Source organism: Vidua chalybeata, chromosome 1, assembly GCF_026979565.1.
Source record: "Vidua chalybeata isolate OUT-0048 chromosome 1, bVidCha1 merged haplotype, whole genome shotgun sequence".
In the NCBI taxonomy this organism is placed as follows: Eukaryota; Metazoa; Chordata; class Aves; order Passeriformes; family Viduidae; genus Vidua; species Vidua chalybeata.
The window spans coordinates 16152803-16172182 of record NC_071530.1 but is presented as its reverse complement, the minus strand read 5'-3'; the positions used below and the strand labels follow the sequence as shown (position 1 = coordinate 16172182).

General features: G+C 36.1%; 1 protein-coding gene across 1 annotated transcript in view; it reads right to left on the bottom strand.

Annotated features, from left to right (window-relative positions):
• Positions 1-253: 253 nt before the first annotated feature.
• Positions 254-19380, bottom strand: part of ODAD2 (outer dynein arm docking complex subunit 2) — a 75816-nt gene continuing 56689 nt past the window's right edge. The window contains exon 20 of the mRNA XM_053957227.1: positions 254-509. Within this exon, the coding sequence (XP_053813202.1) occupies positions 396-509 (114 nt within the window). The 3' untranslated portion in view covers positions 254-395. The remainder of the gene's footprint in view (positions 510-19380) is intronic.

Sequence of the window (19380 nt, the reverse complement as noted above, 5' to 3'; positions counted from 1 at the left end):
ATTGTTCAAGACATTCATAAATTGCTGCATAATCACACACACAGAGAAGTAAAATTTATTGTAATGTCACAGATAAGCAAAACCATGTATAGCTACAATGAATTAAAATAAAAGCATATCCGTTGTAGAAAATGTCTTTGACTTATTTTAACTGATGATCTTTGAATGGATGTAATACTAAAAGACACACAAAATTAGGTATGAGTGTTTTATCAAACCTAGGAGTGACAAACCAGTAATGTAAAATCAAACATAAGTTTCCACAGATTTGTTTTTATTAAATTATCCTCAAATAGATGAGCTCTGCTATGAAATACAGATGCTAGAAGGAGTAGCTGTGTATTTAAATGTAGCTGACTTGCTAAACAAGTGTGTTGGTAAAAGCTGCTGAAGCATCAGCCATATTTTGCTTTTTCTGTTGCCAGAGCCAATCTGCGAATGTTTGCTATGCAACCAGCTGCTGCCTCCTGCAGAGTGTCATCTGTAGAGCCTACCATGGCCAGTAGGAGCTAGCAAAAACACAGAGGAGAAAAAATCCAAATCAGTGTGCTTCTGTTTTAGTAACATTCAAATCATACCTAGAACAATTGCATTAATTAACCCACACATCTGATAAATAAAAGACAATCATATTAACAACACTGGGTTATACATATTCATGTATCTACCACATGTATACTTTTGTATGCATATATCTATTAACATCCACATAAAAGTGCAATGCATGATATTTTTTTCATATTTGTACCTGTGAATTGATATTTTCATGTCTTTTTTTCAGGTCATTGCACTATGTCTGTCTATTGGTTATGAGTTGTATTTTTGTTATTGTAAGGAGAAATTGCACATGCTTTATGTGAGTCATGTGAGTCACAATTTTCCCTCCAAAGTATACCAAAATAATTGTCCATGTTCAATATTTTTAATAGACAAAGGCATGCTTCTTTTCTTTTTTTTTTTTTTGGGGTCTTGATCATGAAACTGGATTAATGTGATGGACCCTTGTGTCCCATTGACTGCAGTAGGTTTCTTTATTGTCACAGCAAACTACTAATGTTAAACATCTTGAGGGATATAGATCTGGGCATACCAGTCTTGAACATTCGCCTCTAAAAGTGAAAACCAAAAGCTCAAGAAAGGCACCAGACTTTTGGAGTTGATTCAGATTTTCAGTCATGTATAGTAGATCCTTTACTCTGGAAGTAATTCAAATTTTTCAGTGGAAATTCCCTGGGAGTAAGGTACCGTTCAACATGCGTATGACACAAGACAGGTCTTGGTGATAAAACATTTTTATATATCAGAAAACCATTAATAATGGGTTTGGATCTCACTTCAGTGTGTTGCAAGTCAGTGATGCAACTATAAATGCAATATAGTTGGAAAGGAGAAGACTCTCACTTAACTTAAATCAGCTCCATGCAACTCCCAGATTTCTGAAAATTTGCCAGGCTTAATGTGTGTTCAGGTATTCTGAAGCTCAGACAGCTCTAATTAAAACCTGTATTTTCAGTCTGCAATACTTAGGAATCTGTATTCACCCAAACAATGTTGAGTTAAACCACAGAGAAATCTGTTATCACTCAACTCTGGTGCATATTTTTCATACAGCTAAAATATTACACAAAATTATGAACTGCTAAATATAAAAGCATAAATTGAATGCAGACATCAAATTCATATGCTACCTTTTCCTAACCTTCCAGCAGTCGTGAGGCATGGGCCACAGCTGCACACATATGGCATTTACTTAGAGAGATCAAAGCATTTTGGACTTGAGGAAGTATTTGTGTTAGCCAAATGTACAAAACAAGCATCTTTCCAGTCACCTTTCACCCTTTGACCCCTACATGCAACATGTAAGACTGCCTGTGATAGGCTTGAATTATGTCAGAAACAGTATCATGTCAATTAAGCATCAATGATAATTTTTTCTAGGAGTCCTTCCTCTTAAAATTTCCATTCCTGTAATCAGATATCTAGGTCTAAGTAGCATTCTTAAAATATGAACCCTTCTGAAAGGATAGGCCAGAGTTAAAATGACATGAGAAGAAATGATATGAGAAAGGTTTATGTCTCTATACTTTATCTGTGTGCAAAACCTGGGCCAGGGTCAGCAATCAGAGAAGTCAGTGGAAGGTTCACCACTGACTTCAAGTGGACATAAGACCAAGGAGACTACAGGTCTACCTGCAATGATGAAGCAGCTCTACAAAGCATAAAGACCAGAATGCAAGCTTATCAAATGCTTAACTTCTATTTTTTTCTTCAGAAATGCTGCTGGATGAAGATCTTTCTTCTCTGCCATTTGTCAAGAGCTGATTTCTCATCAGCTTGAATTACCATGTGATTCTTCAGGTGCCTCGCAATTTTCTTGTGCAACTAACAGAAGAAAACTGCTATAGATCCTTCATATCCCTGACTCAAATCCAAAAATATGTATGCACATGCCATTCATACGGTGGTTTTGATAAAGTTCTACGTTTTAAATTTGGGGGCAAGGAAACCATATGCCTTATGTGATTATTCATTGCATCTTCACAGATTTAATGCAAGGCTTTTTCAGTGTAGTGAGTGTGGAATTCTAACATCCATAATAATTTCAGATAAAATTTGTATCCATGTGAAAGAGCAGATGTTCATCAAAAATAGTGTTTTGGAGATACATTATCTAGTAGGAACATAAGAAAAAATAAAAAATTGACCTTTGCTTTTATTATGACTACATGTTAGGTAGGACTCAATTCAAGGTTAATTATCTCTTATTTTAGCCATCATTTATTTCTAGACTCAAAAAACGTGGGAGATTAGGTATTTTCTGTCACTTTCCACAGAGAACTCAATATTAAGCAATGACAGCTGTAGGGGAGGGTCCGTACTCTTTACTGCAGGTGCATTTTGGAAAATCAGGGTGAGGCATCAGAGAACAGAATTCTGCATGAAACTGGTACAAAAGACCCAAATAGATGCCTAAAGAATTAGTGGTACATATGCAACCAATGCAAACACCAATTTTTACAAAGATATCAAATACTGATTTTTTCCTTCTGTGTGCAGGGGATCACAGATCAGTTTCTCTCTAATTTGCTGCTCTTCTAAATCATTTGCCAGTGGTAACATCTGCAAAAACTGCCACGTCATCCAAAATCCAGTACTACACTGTGTCTCAGGATTTTCACTGTGAGGCTTCAAAGGACTATTCTTGGAAACACTGCCCAATACAGTAGCTGCCTCTAAGGACTGTGGATATACAGCAACATTTGTCAGTTAACCTATTCCTTTTGTACTAACAAAAAGACAGCTGAAGAGAAGATTATCAAAAAAGCAAAATATTTAAATAGAAGTATGTAATTCTGTATTTAGGAATCCAACTTTGAAGATTTTGATATAAATCATGCCTTTAATGAAATAAAATTTATTATTTTTTAAATAAACCAAGACATTTATAATTCTTTCACCTCCTGATTATCACTCCTTGACCCTTTCATGGGTTCAGTTCCATTTACTGGCAATTTGGGTCATTCAATTCAGGTATGGAAACGCATTCATAGATAGTATATACAAACTACGCCCATGTATTAGGTATATTTGACAAGTCCAAGAAATCTTTTTCCTTTTTCCTTTTCTTTTATTCCAATGTACTATATGCAATATGACATGCCATTTTTCTTGATATAATACCCTTGAACTTCATGTATCCCTTCCCTTTACTGTTCAGGTATTGTTTTCTGACACATGTAAATGTTAACAGATGTGAGAAGCAGTAAAAAAAGCATGTGGTATAAATGCTTCTTTCTGGCACATAAAGGCACTTTCCACAGACAGAGAAAGCATTTGCAGCACCATGTAGCCTTCATTTTCTGTTGGCAGGTATCTATATTCCAAGGCTAGAGTCCAATATTTTTGCACAGTTTGCACGTCACACCAGTAAATAAGCACAAATACAAGCTGTTTGGAGAATGTACAGGGCATATGTAGCATTTCTGGATTCCAAAAGCAAGGCACAGCCAAATCATTTAAATATTCACAACAATTAAGATTTTGCTATTGTTACCCCAGAATTGTGATACTATATTATGACAACACAATCACAAAGAATTTCAGAACAGAGGGGTTCTCAGTAGGTCTCTAGCCTAGAGTCATGCTCAAAGCAGAGTCAGATATGAGGTTCAGCTGGATTGCCCAGAATTTTTAAGTCTGATCTTGAAAAACTTCAATAATAGAGATGGCACAACTTCTTTGGCAACCTATTGCAATGTTTGACTGACCTGGTGGAGAAAAAGGTTTTCCCTGTGCTCATTTACCCTTGATTTAGTTTATGCTCATTATTTCTCATCCTCTTGCCATGCATCGCTGTGAAAAGCCTAGCTCCATCTTTTTGATGACTGAACTTCTCCAGGAACTGCAAGGCTGCTATTGAGTCCACTTAAAGCTCTCTCTTCTCCAGGCTGAAAAAGCCCAGTTTCCTTAGGTTCTCCTCACAGAGCAGTGCTTCAGGTTCTGACCATCCTGGTGGTCCTCTGCTGAACCTATTATGGTTTATCCATATCTTCCCTACATCAAAGGCCAAAGCTGGGTGCAGAATTCTAGATGTGATCTAATGAATGCTAAAGGGAACAAACACTTCCCTCAACCTACTGGCTTTGCTCTTGCTGTAAGTCCAGAGTTGTGACTTCTTTGCTGTCAGGACACATGGCTGGCTTACGTTCTGCTTGTTGTCTACAAAATCTCCATACCTTTCAGTAAATCTCCATGCTCCTCAGCATGTCAGTCTCTAGACCGTGTCACTGCAAACAGTGATATCTTTCTAGATTTTTTCACTTCTGTAAAAGAAGTAGCCCAAGGGGATTTAAAAGCAGAAAAAAATAGAGCTAAGTATTGTACCAACAAACCCTAAATCTGAAAAAATCTCAGATGGTCTCCATGTACTAGTTACAATAACTTAAAATTACTCACTTTCCTTCAGCCACAGTCACTGCAGCTTCCAGACTAAGAGAGGGGCAGCAGAAAGCATAGGTGTCATGTTTGCAGGAAGTATAGAGGTTGGCATGAAATAATCTTTAAATAAGAATTTAGTCATGTGATGTATCCACAACAAGTTTTCTAAAACAATGGGAAGTGTAGAACAAGGCTGTTGGAAAGAGGCTACCCTGCTCACACAAAACAGATAAAAGATCAGTCTATTCAATACCCCAGAGTCCTGTGAACATGGAAGAAAATGATGAATAAAGAAAAACTATATAAAAATACTTAATGCCCTTCTTTAGGTTTTCTGCCCTGTAAAACAAATCTTATTTAAATTTTTCTAATCAGAAGGAAAGATGGATAAACTCCTTCAACAAGATTCATATCTATACTGGGAAGCCAGTCAGAGTTCACATAGAGCTTAAAATTCCTGGAACTAAAGACATACACTTCAGTACAACATCTTGTAGATTGACATAGCACTTTGACATAGCATAGCGGTGGAACTTGCTTTTTTTTTTTTTTAAATTTAGATTTAGTATCTGGCTTCTTTTACATGCAATATTTCCTGAAGGATGCAAAATTTCTAGCACTGCGATTTTCTAATTGCGTAACACTTCTTTTTCAAAAAAAGACATTTTTCACATGTTTTTTATAAATCTAACCTAAAAGAAAAAAAAAATACTTTAAATAAAAGCATATGGTAGAGGCTTATCCAAGAAAGTATCAGTCTAGATCCAGCCAGCATTTTCTAACTTTCAACACCATAGTGCGCACTGGAAAATATTAAAGCACCTAGTTAGAGTGTTACGTTACACATATTCCTATGAAAATACTTCTCATAAAATTAAATTATAAATAATAAAACATACTCCACAATCAAAGCATAATGAAGGTTAAGCTTAAGTCACTGTTTCTAAACTAAAATTCAGGCCAATTTCCTGATTTTCCTTTTCAGCTGAACGATAGGATAAGACAACATGTACCATACCCAGACTCTTAAGAAGAAGATGCTCATGTAAGTTCTGGGATGTTTTGTTTGGTTGGTTGGTTTTTTTCCCTCAGGTGGCACAAAGAAAACAGATTTCAAACTGAAGTCCCACGCACCAAAGAACACTCTGAGCTAGCAGCTGTACAAAATCCAGTACCAAGAAATTCCAGTAAAGGTAAAAAATGGGCAAGGCTGACACTGTGCTGATTCCCCCTTGCACAGGCTCTCTCCTCCCTGGGACCAAAGTCAGAGCAACTCCTGGTGCAGCCTACTTCACTCATTCTGAACATAAAAAGGTGAAACTGATGCTCTCTAGTTGGGGTGGGAGAAATTCTGGGAAGATAACGCCTGGCTTCTTTTCCTTTCTTGTCCTATTTCTGTCTTTTCTCTCTTCCATGAAACACATCTCCATTCTGGCAGCCACAGGAAAAGGGCAACTTTTTGGAATCCCTCAAGAATAGCTGGGGGGTACCAGGAAGTCCACAGGATGCAGCTTGGGCTAAGGTACACCTGAACACAATGGCAGCCAGCAGCCTGGCCAGGAACTGTCTCTTCTTTCTCATCCTTTCCATCCTCCCTCAGAAAGAGTACAGGAGATAGAAAGCCTGTGCACTTCCTGCAAAGAGGTACAGGACTCCAAGTTAGGATGAGAACAAACTTGCCTGCAGTTTTTTATGCACTTAAACCATCTCACCTGTCTCAGGACTTAAGACAGGTGATTTGTCCTTGGCAAGTCATTTTTCTTATGTGACTGCCTGGGACAAAATGACTGTTGGCAAGATGAATCCCACAAAATGCCAGGAAATGAGGGGAAAAGTAAGGCTTGATAGTCTCAGTGAAATATTCTGAACATATGATTACTTGTACTTTACCACGAGATGTTTACTATTTCGTTACGATAAACAATTTCAGTGAGCTACAACCGATTTTACACCATGATAGATTTAAGTTTAAAATCCTTCTGGGTACAGCTTCATTTTTCCTACCTGCTGTCTGTCCATTTTTGTCTATTTTGTTCAGTTCCCTCCTTTGTTACAACGAAACTGAAAGGACAAGGGCCATATTTCTTCAATATCTGAATGGGAACAGCACTCTTGAAAAGAAATCTCTTGACCACACAATAATAACATACAAAATAAAAATATAGTTGTCATATTCCCCAATAAGGTTAAATGTTGCATTGCATTACTTTGGAGACATACATAAAACCTACATGCCTAAAGGGAATTATAATATGGTACACCCACACATACTGGCAAATGTTTATATAGCTACAAAATATAAATACACTCTACATCTCTCTCTTCACCTCATCTATTTTACTGTCTTTTTCTTATATAGTTATTCAGAGAAGGATGTCCTCCTCTGCAAAGACACAATAAATGGGCAGAGAACTGTGAATATCACTGACAAGGAGAAAACCAACAAAATATCAAATGGTGAAATGTAGAATAGTTTAAAAACTGCAAATTTGAAAACCACTTTAAAATACTCTAAGTTAAAAGGTTTTCACATCTCAATTTGATACTTACAGGGTTTCAGAGGAATATTTACAACTATTTCAGGTGTAAATCTAACTGCCTATAAAAATATCATGCAAAGGTGAAGTAGCTAAATAAAACTAGTAATCAAAATTATTTCTAATCTTTGTTTAAAAGGTACGACTATATGGAACTAATTGGAGACCTTAAAGGCAGACAGCTTGAATCTCTATTCAGCTGCAAGATGTTTGGTGCAATATTAAGAAAGAATTCAATCATCATGAACATTCCAATGTATAAAAATTCTTACAGGATATGAAGTTCATCCCATAAAAAACAATAGGAAGATTTGATAATCCAAAAGTGATGAAGCCCAGGTTCTCACAGCATATTTTTATTTGAACCATTTTCTGTATTTTATTTTTATTTCATTGTAGTTTTCAAAAGAAGATTAACATATAAAAGGCTTTTGATGGCATAGAGAGAATAAAGAACTTTTTTTTGTAATTTCAATAGAGTGACATTTCAAAATTTATTAAGATTAAATTATGAGCCTACTTACTTATTATATGGAATGGACATTCAAAACTGTAAACTTATGTCATGGATGTCCCTTTCATAATTTACTTTGGCTCAGTAACATGTTGTGACCTATCGCTCCTTTGTATCATTGCAAGCCTGACCAATCTTTCTTTTTTGTATTTCCTGCTCCTTTTCCATACCTACTTGCTTTTCCACTCTTTGCTTTCCTTTTCATTTTGCAGAAGCATGACTTTTACCTTTCCTTTCCTTCTTAAACATTATTGAGGAGTTAGTATAGGAAATTGAGAAAGAATTGCTAATTCAGTTTTGTTTCAAAAATTTTAACATTACTATGGACATGAATACTATAATTTTGTCTATCTCTAGCAACTACATGAAGATTATATGAAAGTTAATCCGGGGCAGTTGCAAATAAACTATCAGCAGCAAGTCAGAGGAAAAAAAAATAGGTTTAAACTGTCCATTAACCCTGACATTCTGAAGGGTTCTGCCTGACTTCTCAGCAGAAAACATGATGTGTTTTTTTTCCCCTTTGGTTTGTCTGATATTCCTGAAATGCACTCTTAACTATTCCACCTTTGAAAACAACACTGAACTGCAGTAAAGGGACACTACAGTTTCCAGACTTTTGACAAATTTTGCAATGTTTCTCTCAAGTGCATCTTATCCTGAGAATAGGGATCTGAGGACATAATCTGACTGTATCAGTATTTTAAAAGTATGTTAAATCTACTGGTATGCGTGAACTTCAAACTCTCTTCTGTATTCAATTGAAAGTACTGATTTTGATCTCTAAAGTTGATATAGCTTTAGGTCCAATGCTCTAAGGGTCGGTCTCTCTTCCTACATATGATCATTATAATCAAAACCAGTGAGGTGCTTGTGCTAGTAAACCTTACATATCAAAGTCTGGGGATAAAAGCAGGAGGCTCTCCCTGTGAATTTGTACAACAGCATTTATTTGAAATAAGTAGCCAGCATATTTTAAAGCCATTTTTTTTTTTGTGGCACACAAGAAGACTGTTCTATAGTCTTATGTTTTAAGATGTGGGGGTGGCAACAGTGCATACATTTACATAAACTGGAAGATGAGTGGTACTGTTCAACATATAATCTCATTTTAGACTAGTAAATGTACTAGAAATTGTTGAATTAGAACACAGGGTAAATAAATGTATAGATGATATGAACACAGATCAGCTCTATTCATACAAATATGAAACTGAATGTGATGAGCAAGAAAAGATCTGGGGCTGTCTGTGGACAAGGGTACATGTACAGTCCACATGTTCATTCATATTAGTAAGACTAAATTTTCTTAATATCAGAAAACTAAATGTATGATACCATTTATTTCTCAAGATTCTAAAACTGCTTTTTTTTGTTATTAGAGAAAAACATATTATTTTATACTAAGGAGTCATCTTCCAAAAATAAATGCAGATTTCTTTATGAACAGTTTGGTCAGTTGTCATAAAATATATTTACAAGTGCTGGAAATTTGCATGCTTTTACAAAGTCAGTGCTGAGGAAAACATTACCACATACACTTATTGTGACAGATAAATGCTTTGGTTTTTTGGTGATTGAAACAAAGGGAGTTGCTTGAATTACCACTCCCATCAGGCCATATTCAACCAAAGTATTTGTGATTTGCATACAGTTCTTTAGAGGGGAGTTAGATAGTTTTTGAAAGATAAGCAAAATGTCTCTCCAAAGCCACTCAAGGACTCTGGCCAAAAGGTGCTTGAATAGCTGCTGGTTTTTGGAAGCTTTTTGAGATCAGAGACTTTTAAAAATACTGAGTTTCATGCAAACAAGCAAGCAATAATAGTGTCTTTTATACGTCAGAAATACTAGAGATCTTGATCTGCTTCCTTCCCTCTCTAAAGATGTGACTATGAAGTAGGAAATGAAAAATCAATTAATAAAAGTTAAATTTGAAGCTTTTCTTTGATTAGAACAAAAGCCTGTTCCTCAATTTTTTTATTAACTTCTCAACTTCAATTCCAAGCTTCAGGTTTTGGAAATGTTTTTGGCTTATTCATTTGCTTGAGTTCTTTTAGTTCTATAAAAAGAAAGTTATAGTTGTGCTTGGGCAAGTGGAGGTTGTACCACATGCATAAAAGCTCTGCTAAAGCTGGTTAAAGCATGCGGGGGAAGATGTGAAAATTAATTTTCTAAAACCACGCAACTCTGTGCTTTAACACAGGAGAAAAAAATCATGTGAACCTTCTACCTGAATGTTACTGCAAAAGGTTAAAAGAATCACGATTTAAACCTGGTGTGGTGGTGAACTTTGTCTCTCAGGTAGGATGAAATGGCTGGAGCTAAGCAGCTACCCAACACATTATTTCACAATGCTAGTGCAAGCACAAGAACATTGTTCAACAAGAACTGTTGGGCATTCTTGGGCGAGTATGTTTGAGGCATGCTGCTGCCTAATAAAAACAGTATGTGGAAGATGATTTAAGAGAAAGTACTGCTCCCACACAGGGAATGTGCTCTCTACTTCATCAGCTCCCCACTCAAACAGGCTACTTTCTCATTTAAACAGCACATCATGGGTTTGACTCATGATGACAATTAAGGAACTTAACATCCTTCTCTGAACAGAAGTATCTTTATGCAGAACATTGTAAAAGTGTGGTTTCTCAAAATACAATTCCCTCATATGCATTTCTGATGTGGAAGAATTAAACAGACTATCAGTTTCTCCCTCCACACTCCAGGATGTCAACAAAAATTTAAGGATAAATAACACCTACATATAATTGCAAATTTTATGAGGATTCTTGGATTATGAGACCAAGTGCAGAAAGATTAACAGAAACAGCCTGATCAATCAGAAGCAAAGTCAGGGCTTCATGGTGTCCCTAGCTGTATCTAACATTGAAATTTTTTCCATCCACATTGTTTGCAAGGGCTTTATTTCCTCACCCAAACATTTGGACACCTTTTCAGTCCTAACCAATAGTTACTGGCACTCTGCATCTGCTGCACGTGCAGTGTGCAAAATTGTTCAGTGTAGTAAATCCATGAAAGGGGAAAATTTTGCACTGAGCTGTGACATATTTGCACAGGATATTTGACCTCTATGGTTCTGCACTGTGAACTGCAGTTTGCAATTGTCTCTGGCTGCACTTCTCATGGAGAACTGTATTGTCAGCAGTTTGTGACATCACCATTTACCATCCTTCCCATTACCATTTATGAAGATCCTTTGGCTCCAAAACTTCATCCTAATTTCTAAACTTTGATTCCTGAGTTTTAAACAGTTATTTATCCTCTCAAGGACTCTGCCTTCTCATCAAATCGCATTTTAACTTCTTTAACAGTTTTTGGTGAAGAGTGCTGCTCAATGCTTTCTTAAAATCCAAGCATGGTCAATTCCACCTGTCCAAACAGCAACAGAATTATTGCACACCGATAGAGTAATCAACTGATGGAAAGACAAAATGCTTTTAAAAGCAAAAGACTAATAAAATATTCTCTGTACCATGAATGTTCAGCAAATCCAGTGCCAAAGTATGATGGACGTTTTTCAATATATACACACTCCCTTAGCCTATAATGCCCTGGAGTCCAGCAATTATGTCTCTCTGGAAGTCTGAGAAGGAGCTAATCCAGTCTAATGAATGTTGTATTTGTGCAGATTGCACAGATACAATGTAAGAGATACAAAGAGCAAATAAACCTGGATTCATCCCACATACCTGTGGTCAGGGTAGACAGTAGAGAAGAACTGGTGAAGGACAGGACCTTTAGAGGGGCAATTTTGATTTTAGGTGTTCTAAAGACCTTCTTGGTATTTTAAACTTTTCTCTATTTCCACAAAGCCCTAATTATGTATCTTATCCTAGTATTTGGAACTGTCATACCTGTACAGCAGCACGGAAGCACCTTTATGAGTCGCTGCTTTCTCAATCCTATATCATGGAAAATTTTTTTTATTTTTATCTATATCTTCAACACAAATGCAATGAGTAGATTAGAATCAGCCTAAAGGCACCTTCTAGGTAGCTTTACAGTTACCCTAAATCCAAAGGTAACATGTAATTTGCAGTGTATTAGACTCTTACAGTAATTAAAAAGTGTTACTGACTAATAATATTCTCTCAATTTAACATTACATTTTTTTTTCAAAGCTTCCAGAGATGAAGAATTATCATAAACCATAGAAATTCTGCACTTACTAGCAGCTGATAAATACAGCCAATAACTACCCTTGGAAATAAAAGACAAATTAATTAAAATCAAATTTTCAATGAAATGAAATCATATGAACTTTCACTTATAGTCCAGGAGAAGATACATTTTAGCTTTCAAATGCAATTGATTGTAAAATGAGCATAATTGCATCGGCAATTCATGTCCTGTCCCTGCCCTCACTCAAGTCAGGACAGAATTCTCAGCAGGCTTGTGCTGCCTGGCAGCCTTGTCAGGTCTTCAGATTTGATGCCAAAGTACAGAACACTGACCAGGAACATTAACACTAGCATCCATCCCATAATTGACACACTGCAAATGGGCTTTTCCTTAGCATCTTTACCTTGGAAGTGGTATCAGTAAGTTGTGCCTTATCGCTTAAAAGATACCAGAGCGTGCTTTGCAACAGCGATATAAGAGAGATTACAATGAGCAGGGCTTGAAGCCAAACTGAACTGAGTGATTGATTCTACAGGAAGAACTTTGTTCTTGGTATTTCTTATGTTCAGATTCTTTGAATAGCTTCTTACATACAAGGAAACTATTCCGGATCAGCTGAATGTCAAAAATAATTACCTGGCATTCTGTCCTTACATATTAAACCCAGTATCTCTTAATTAAGAAAACTAATTTCATATCTGACAGTTCAGCTAAAATACTGTTCCATAAACATAAAAATATTTTAATGCTCTTCTTTCTTATTATTGCCAAATTAGAAAGAAATGATTCACACAGTCACAAGGATAAGACTGGTGCAGGGAGCTAAACAATTGCAAGAAGCTGCTCTGTGTATTTCTGTGGTTTGGAAACAGCGCCAAGTCAGAAGGAAAAGACATTCTCTGCATTTTCTAAAGCAAGATAAATACAGAAAAGAAATATAGATGAAAGATGGAACTGCTATCTGCAGATTCTGCCAGATTCCTTAGCTTTTTGGCACACCTATTGAAGCTGGCAGACTTAGCCAGTGGCAATCTTTTCCATTAAAAGAAGCAGCATATATTTTGATTTAACATACTTTGTTTGTGCATTTTTAAGCTTCAAAAATGTCTATTTAATTTTTTTTAATGATTCCTTCTGCACAGTTGGCTGCAATTGCCCTTATTTGAAATGGCTCATTTATCACTAAAAGAGCTGCAGGGCACAGCTACTGTTAAACAGCTCCAACAAATGTACAGCTTAGTAGGACAAGCTTCTTTTTATAAGACTAAAAGATGTTTAAAATGTGCCAAGAGGCGCTTTATGCCAGCCTCTAGGTTTGTTATCCAAATGTTACAAAATTAGAGATCTCCTGAAGCCCAGAGTTTGGGCAAAAATAAGCTGATCTCCCTTCGGCTGCTGTTTTTTCCCATCCACAATCAGCAGATTTTAACAGAACACTTGCTACATGTCATAAACTTCAGTAATGTGAAATTTTGAAAAAGTAATCTAAAGTCTGAGGCTTAATCTATACTAAAGCCAAACTTCATTACCTTTGTCAATGGTGCAAAAGCAAAATGTTTTAAATAAATGTACCCTTACTTTATGAATGGTGACATTTTGCTTATTATGAAGGTAGAACAGCTACTGGCTCCTGCTTCCTGGAGCTGAAACTGTAAGCAAAATGTTTAAAGCAACTTGGCAGTTGCCAACACAATGGAAACTGTCGATTTACATTAATCCTTCTGAAATGGAATAAAACATGATAGTATGTGACTTAGTTTATGGAATCTCTTATATCCAAAATTTAAGTGTGATGTGATGTGATCAATACATTTGTGGGTAAAGGGATTTAGCATATTTTCGGTAGACAACAGACATGCAGAAATTTTGGAATCTAGTGCCCTCTTTCTTGATGTCCAAGTACTGTAACAACTGTTATAAAAAGCAACAGGCATCAGCTTGGAGTATGTGCCAGACACGCCGTATCTCCAGCCTGAACTGTGGAGCCTGAGCAGAGCAAACCATTACAGTTACAAAGGGGGTTTTTCTAAATGTAAAATTACAACACAAATATGTAAATTGCAAACACATACTATTATACCCCATAGTACTATTGCATAGATATTACATGAAATATTTTGGATTGATTTATGAAGATATATTAAACCTTGCTTTATAAGGTAAAACTCCATATTGTGTATTTAATGCTCTCACCAAAGGCCCCCACAAGAAAACAATCAAACCTGTTGCCAAATTCTCCTGAAGAAGTGGGTGCCAGTGCCTTTCCATTTCATTTTCTATACTCCAGATAAATATAGTATGTGATAAAAGGTTGGTTTTTAGAATGCTTTCAGTAGAAATTACTAGTAATTGTCTTCATCTATTTATTTCACAAAGATGGTCTGATGGTCTTATGTTTTGAACATAAAACAGCCAAAACTTCTTGTAGGGATTTATGACTTCAGCAAACAATGACCAGTTTTCTGGAAGCTCTGCGCAATAAATTACAGACACAGTATTTTTTAACACAATCATTACAAAAACCTTCCAAATATGAAATGTACATTTCACAATAACTTTCAGAAATAGTGGTTAAACAAACGGGTTTTATACCTTGGAATATTACAAGGGAATAGAAGAGCCTAACCTTTCTGCCACTAAGAACTGAACTCAAAAAGCACAAATACCTCCTATTAACTCCACACAAAATTCAGAAGATACATTATGGCTGTTATGCCTTCTTTGCCAAATAAACCAAAACCAATCAACCAACAAGCCCAAGCTTAACACATCGACGCTTTCCCCACCTCCCCTCCCATGCATTTCTTGAGGCTGTACTCTGATCAAAAGGGAAATTAAAAAAAAAAATTAAAAAGGTATGATTATACAAATCAAGTCCCATTCTTAGGGCATGAGTGTCTTCTTTGCCCACTTTATTGTACCAAGCAGTTGAAATTTACATTTCAGCATTCCTGGTGATGTTCTTATAAGCTTCCACAACTGATATCCCAGAAGGCATCCATTAGTATTTTGTAATATAAGAAAACAGAGCACTTCCATGTTGGGCAAATAACAGCATAAAACAAGACCACAGAGTAAGGCTAAAAATCATTTCTATGCATGGGTAGGTTGGATAGACATTTTCAATAGTAAAAAATATCAGAACATGAATGAAACCTCTGATCATCTGCATTTCAGGTATGTACCTTATTCATTAGGTTAATGATTTCTCTAGCCAAAAAACAATTAGTTCTGTATGTACAATGGAACAAGAACAGGAGAAAATGGACTTTTTCATAGTGCAGCACAAAAATATATCTTTAAATTAATTTGGAAAATAAAAGCTGCTCAGAACAATGCAAAGCTAAACAGAGACTAATTTGCTTTGACTTCATGTAGCCTTCAGCACAGGCACACACATGCAAAAACCTGACAACAGCACCAGTTATGGTTCCCATATGGTGTGAGTGCCTTTGTCTGGGCGACTGGCTACTCTCCAGTGGTTCTAGATTTTTACAAAAAGCTTACAGTCAGTTCGTTATTTATATTTTACTTACGATGACTGAGTTGCAGCTATGAATTAGCAGTAAAAAATGTATTCTCATTATATGAACATATAAATATTTACATAATTTTTCTAGCACTCCAGTCCTATCTGTTTATTCACATCCACCTCATTGTGTGTTACATCTAAACTGAAAGTTTTCTGGAGTCATCCTGTTCTCATGCAGGTATACATCACTCCCTAGCGAAAGTGAACCCCTTACCTGTGATCAGTGCCTTTAAGCATCATCACAGTACAGAGAAAAAAGTGCATAAATAGAAAAATTAATAACTTTACTATTTCTTAGTTAACTCGTTCAGAATTCAAGCAGAAATTTAAAGTCAAAACATCAAGGGATCCTCATATGAGATACTGGAAATTACCTCAGTGGGAAGATCTCCTTAAATGTTTAAAAATATTTATGTACCATGATTGAGTACCTGCAAAGGTAGAATTTCATTGGCAGGCAGAACAGGCATTTTTTAGCTTCACCCTTTACAATCAAAGCCACTGGTAATCTTTTCACAGACCTTAATAAACTTGTGTCTTTATAATTCAAAAGTATTTACCACTTTCTCAGCCAGTAAATTCCTTCAGTTTTCTAATGAATCTTATCTCTGCCAAAGCTGCATCCTCTACTGTGGAAAGGCAATATTTTGTTTTAAAGGCATTACAAGAACAGTCACTGTGTTGGTCTCTGAATATCTTCCTTTCTAAAACAATAAAAAGCTTGAACACTTTTTGTGGCTGCTTTTGAATTGTGAATTATTCTTTCAAAAACTAGAGCTAAGTCATTTGACATTTATAAAGTATTTTGACAAAAAAATTAACATCTGATTTAATCACCTGAAAAAAAAAATCTTTTTATATCACAATGTCTAAATTCACTGGTGATTTTTACTCCTGTGCATGAAGGTCAACGTTATAGCACGCAAAGGTTTAACCTGCAGATCCATTTCCAGAAAGACATGAAAATCAAAGTACAAATTTGGCCAAATATGAACTTTGAGGGCAATACTGCGGCCAAACTGAATAATGAAAATCTCTAATATTCAAACAGAGCTTACACAGAAACAGGGAAGTTATTTTACCTGATTTAAGTATTCATACAGATATTACTGGAATTCTGAATTTTGTTCTGAAGTATGTTGCAATTCAGTCCAAAAAGGAAGTTCAAAAATAAAAAAATTCAGAACTGACACACAAATACAATTAAAGAATTAAAAAGACAGAAATTCCATCAGCGATTACACTTGCCTAGTTAATGAAAAATATGACAATGAGACAATTTAATTTTTTCAATAAGAATGTATATGAGAACAGAAGTTATGTAGGGCTTGTCAGTTCACCAAGCAAAAGTATCATACATGTAATTGCATAAGATAAAGCTAGACAAACCTTAGGCTACAAATAAGGTGCAAATGTTTTTATGGGGAAGGTATTTAACTACTGGAACAAGTTATGATGTCTCTGGTGGATTTTCCATTGCTGGAATTTTTTAAGTAAAGAGTCAGTGTTTTTCTAAAAGATATACTCTATTCCAAACAGAAAAAAAAATGAAGCAATGTCTCTGGTTTGCATGAGCAAGGCTAGTCAGACTCGGGCATTAAAATGATCCCTCCAGTATTATAACGTATGGACCTACAACTGTCAAGTGAGAATAGTGTCCAGTTTAGCAGAATATAATCTTATTTGGCCTTTTTAAATATTGGCATATTACCGCTCTTCCAGCCCTGCAACTTCCCCTGCACCACAAACTTGTTGAAAATCAACATCCAGGAGGATATTAATTTAAATTCAGCTGTCTGAAAGCTAGCTGTTTAGTCTGAGCTAGTCACTTGGGTTCTTTCTACATTCAGTGGAGAAAATTAGGCACTAGTCACTTAGGTTCTTTCTACATTCAGTGGAGAAAATTAAGCACTTTCATGAGTCTATTCCTTGCAGATATCTTGGGGATCTGTTTTCAGCTAGGATAAGTCTGCAGGTGTCTCTCTCTTTCCATTGCCTACAGAAGGTGTCTTAGTTTAGACTACTTTAAACTCCATGCCTAAAAGTGGCCAAAGTTAGATGAAAGGAATCCATCCTTAATACTCCAAAGATCTCTTTCAAAATCCTTGGATTCAAGTTAGTTAGATCCACTAATTTAAAACATCTGGCATTATGAGTTCATACTCAAAGTGTGCTTCAGTTACGGCTGGGCAGATTGAGTTTCATCACCATCATAGCATATAAATTCAACTCATCTGTATTCTTCTAGGAAAAGAAAAATTAATATCTTAATAGCTCTTTCTTATTGCACTATTATTCGGAATTCTGTCATTCCTATCTAATCCTGAAATGGACTGTATGCTCATTTTTAAAAGTTCTCCACTGCCTTGGATGGGATTCACCCCATTAAACATAGGTACCTAAAGCATAGATGTGCAGCTCTGACATTTGAACCTGCACTGTCATTACAGTCAAAGGAGACCAGAAAATATTGCCAATAGAAACTAAGGAGCCTTATTTTGCATAAATGTCCAAATTAAAAGAGATGAAATGGTAAAAAAACTATTCTTCTTCCTTGACAATTATAACAATTGGGATGACTATTTCAGTTTGGCATGTGCACAGTGTAAACATTTAAAGTTAAGATGAATTACTAATTTGATTAATTTTGTTCTTCCACAGCCTGACTCTGGCTGCTTATTTTCTCTTGTTCTTACTTTTTTCATTACTTTAATAATCTCCTCAGAGACTTCTCTGAGTCTCATTAGCGTCATAATAAAAGATTGGCCTCAACTCTGTAGGTGATGAAGCCATTGAAGCCATTCAAACTTCTTAGGCCTTTTTTACACAGAAATCAACATCATCATCATCATCACCACCATCATCCACAAAACCAAATCCTTTATATCACTTACAAAGTCAGAAATTAACTTCTGCAATAGCAGACATTAACTTCCATGAGAGACTATCTTTCACCTTCCTTCATTTGCGAAGGAAGAATGACCAGGAATAATCAGCTACATGATTTTCACATGTATATACTTTGAATTTTTTTAATACTTGAAGCCTTTTAGAAGGAATATTATGAGCAGTTGCATGAGTGCCTGTCCTATCACACACCCATCCTCACTAACTCACTTCAGAAACAATCCAAATCTACAGCTTGCCAACATAACCAAGAAAAAAGAGTGACTGTAGGACAGAGTAGCATTGTATTATCTTGACATAGTCTGTAGGAAAATTATTTAAATACTTTTTGGCATCTTCTGATGACTTTACTTCTTCCTTTAAAACATGTTTACACTCATCTTTTCACTACTACAGTTACTACACTTCCTTAGTCTCCCATTTCCTCCCCAGTCTTTTTACAATTTGTCTTACAAGGGCATACCTTGTAACAAATCCACACTCTTTAGCTCACAGTCAGACTTCTTTTTCATGAACAAGCTTGACTGTTCTAAGGTTTCAGCAGCAGGCAAATATAGGTGGACATCTTTGTTTCGCTGCAGTAGCTTTAAGTGAAATGTTCTGCTGTTTCCATGAATGGAAACAGTAGTGATGGCTTGGTGCTGCTTTTAGTTGCCTGTGAACTTTCCTATTTCTCCCTTCCCTTCCCTTCCCTTCCCTTCCCTTCCCTTCCCTTCCCTTCCCTTCCCTTCCCTTCCCTTCCCTTCCCTTCCCTTCCCTTCCCTTCCCTTCCCTTCCCTTCCCTTCCCTTCCCTTCCCTTCCCTTCCCTTCC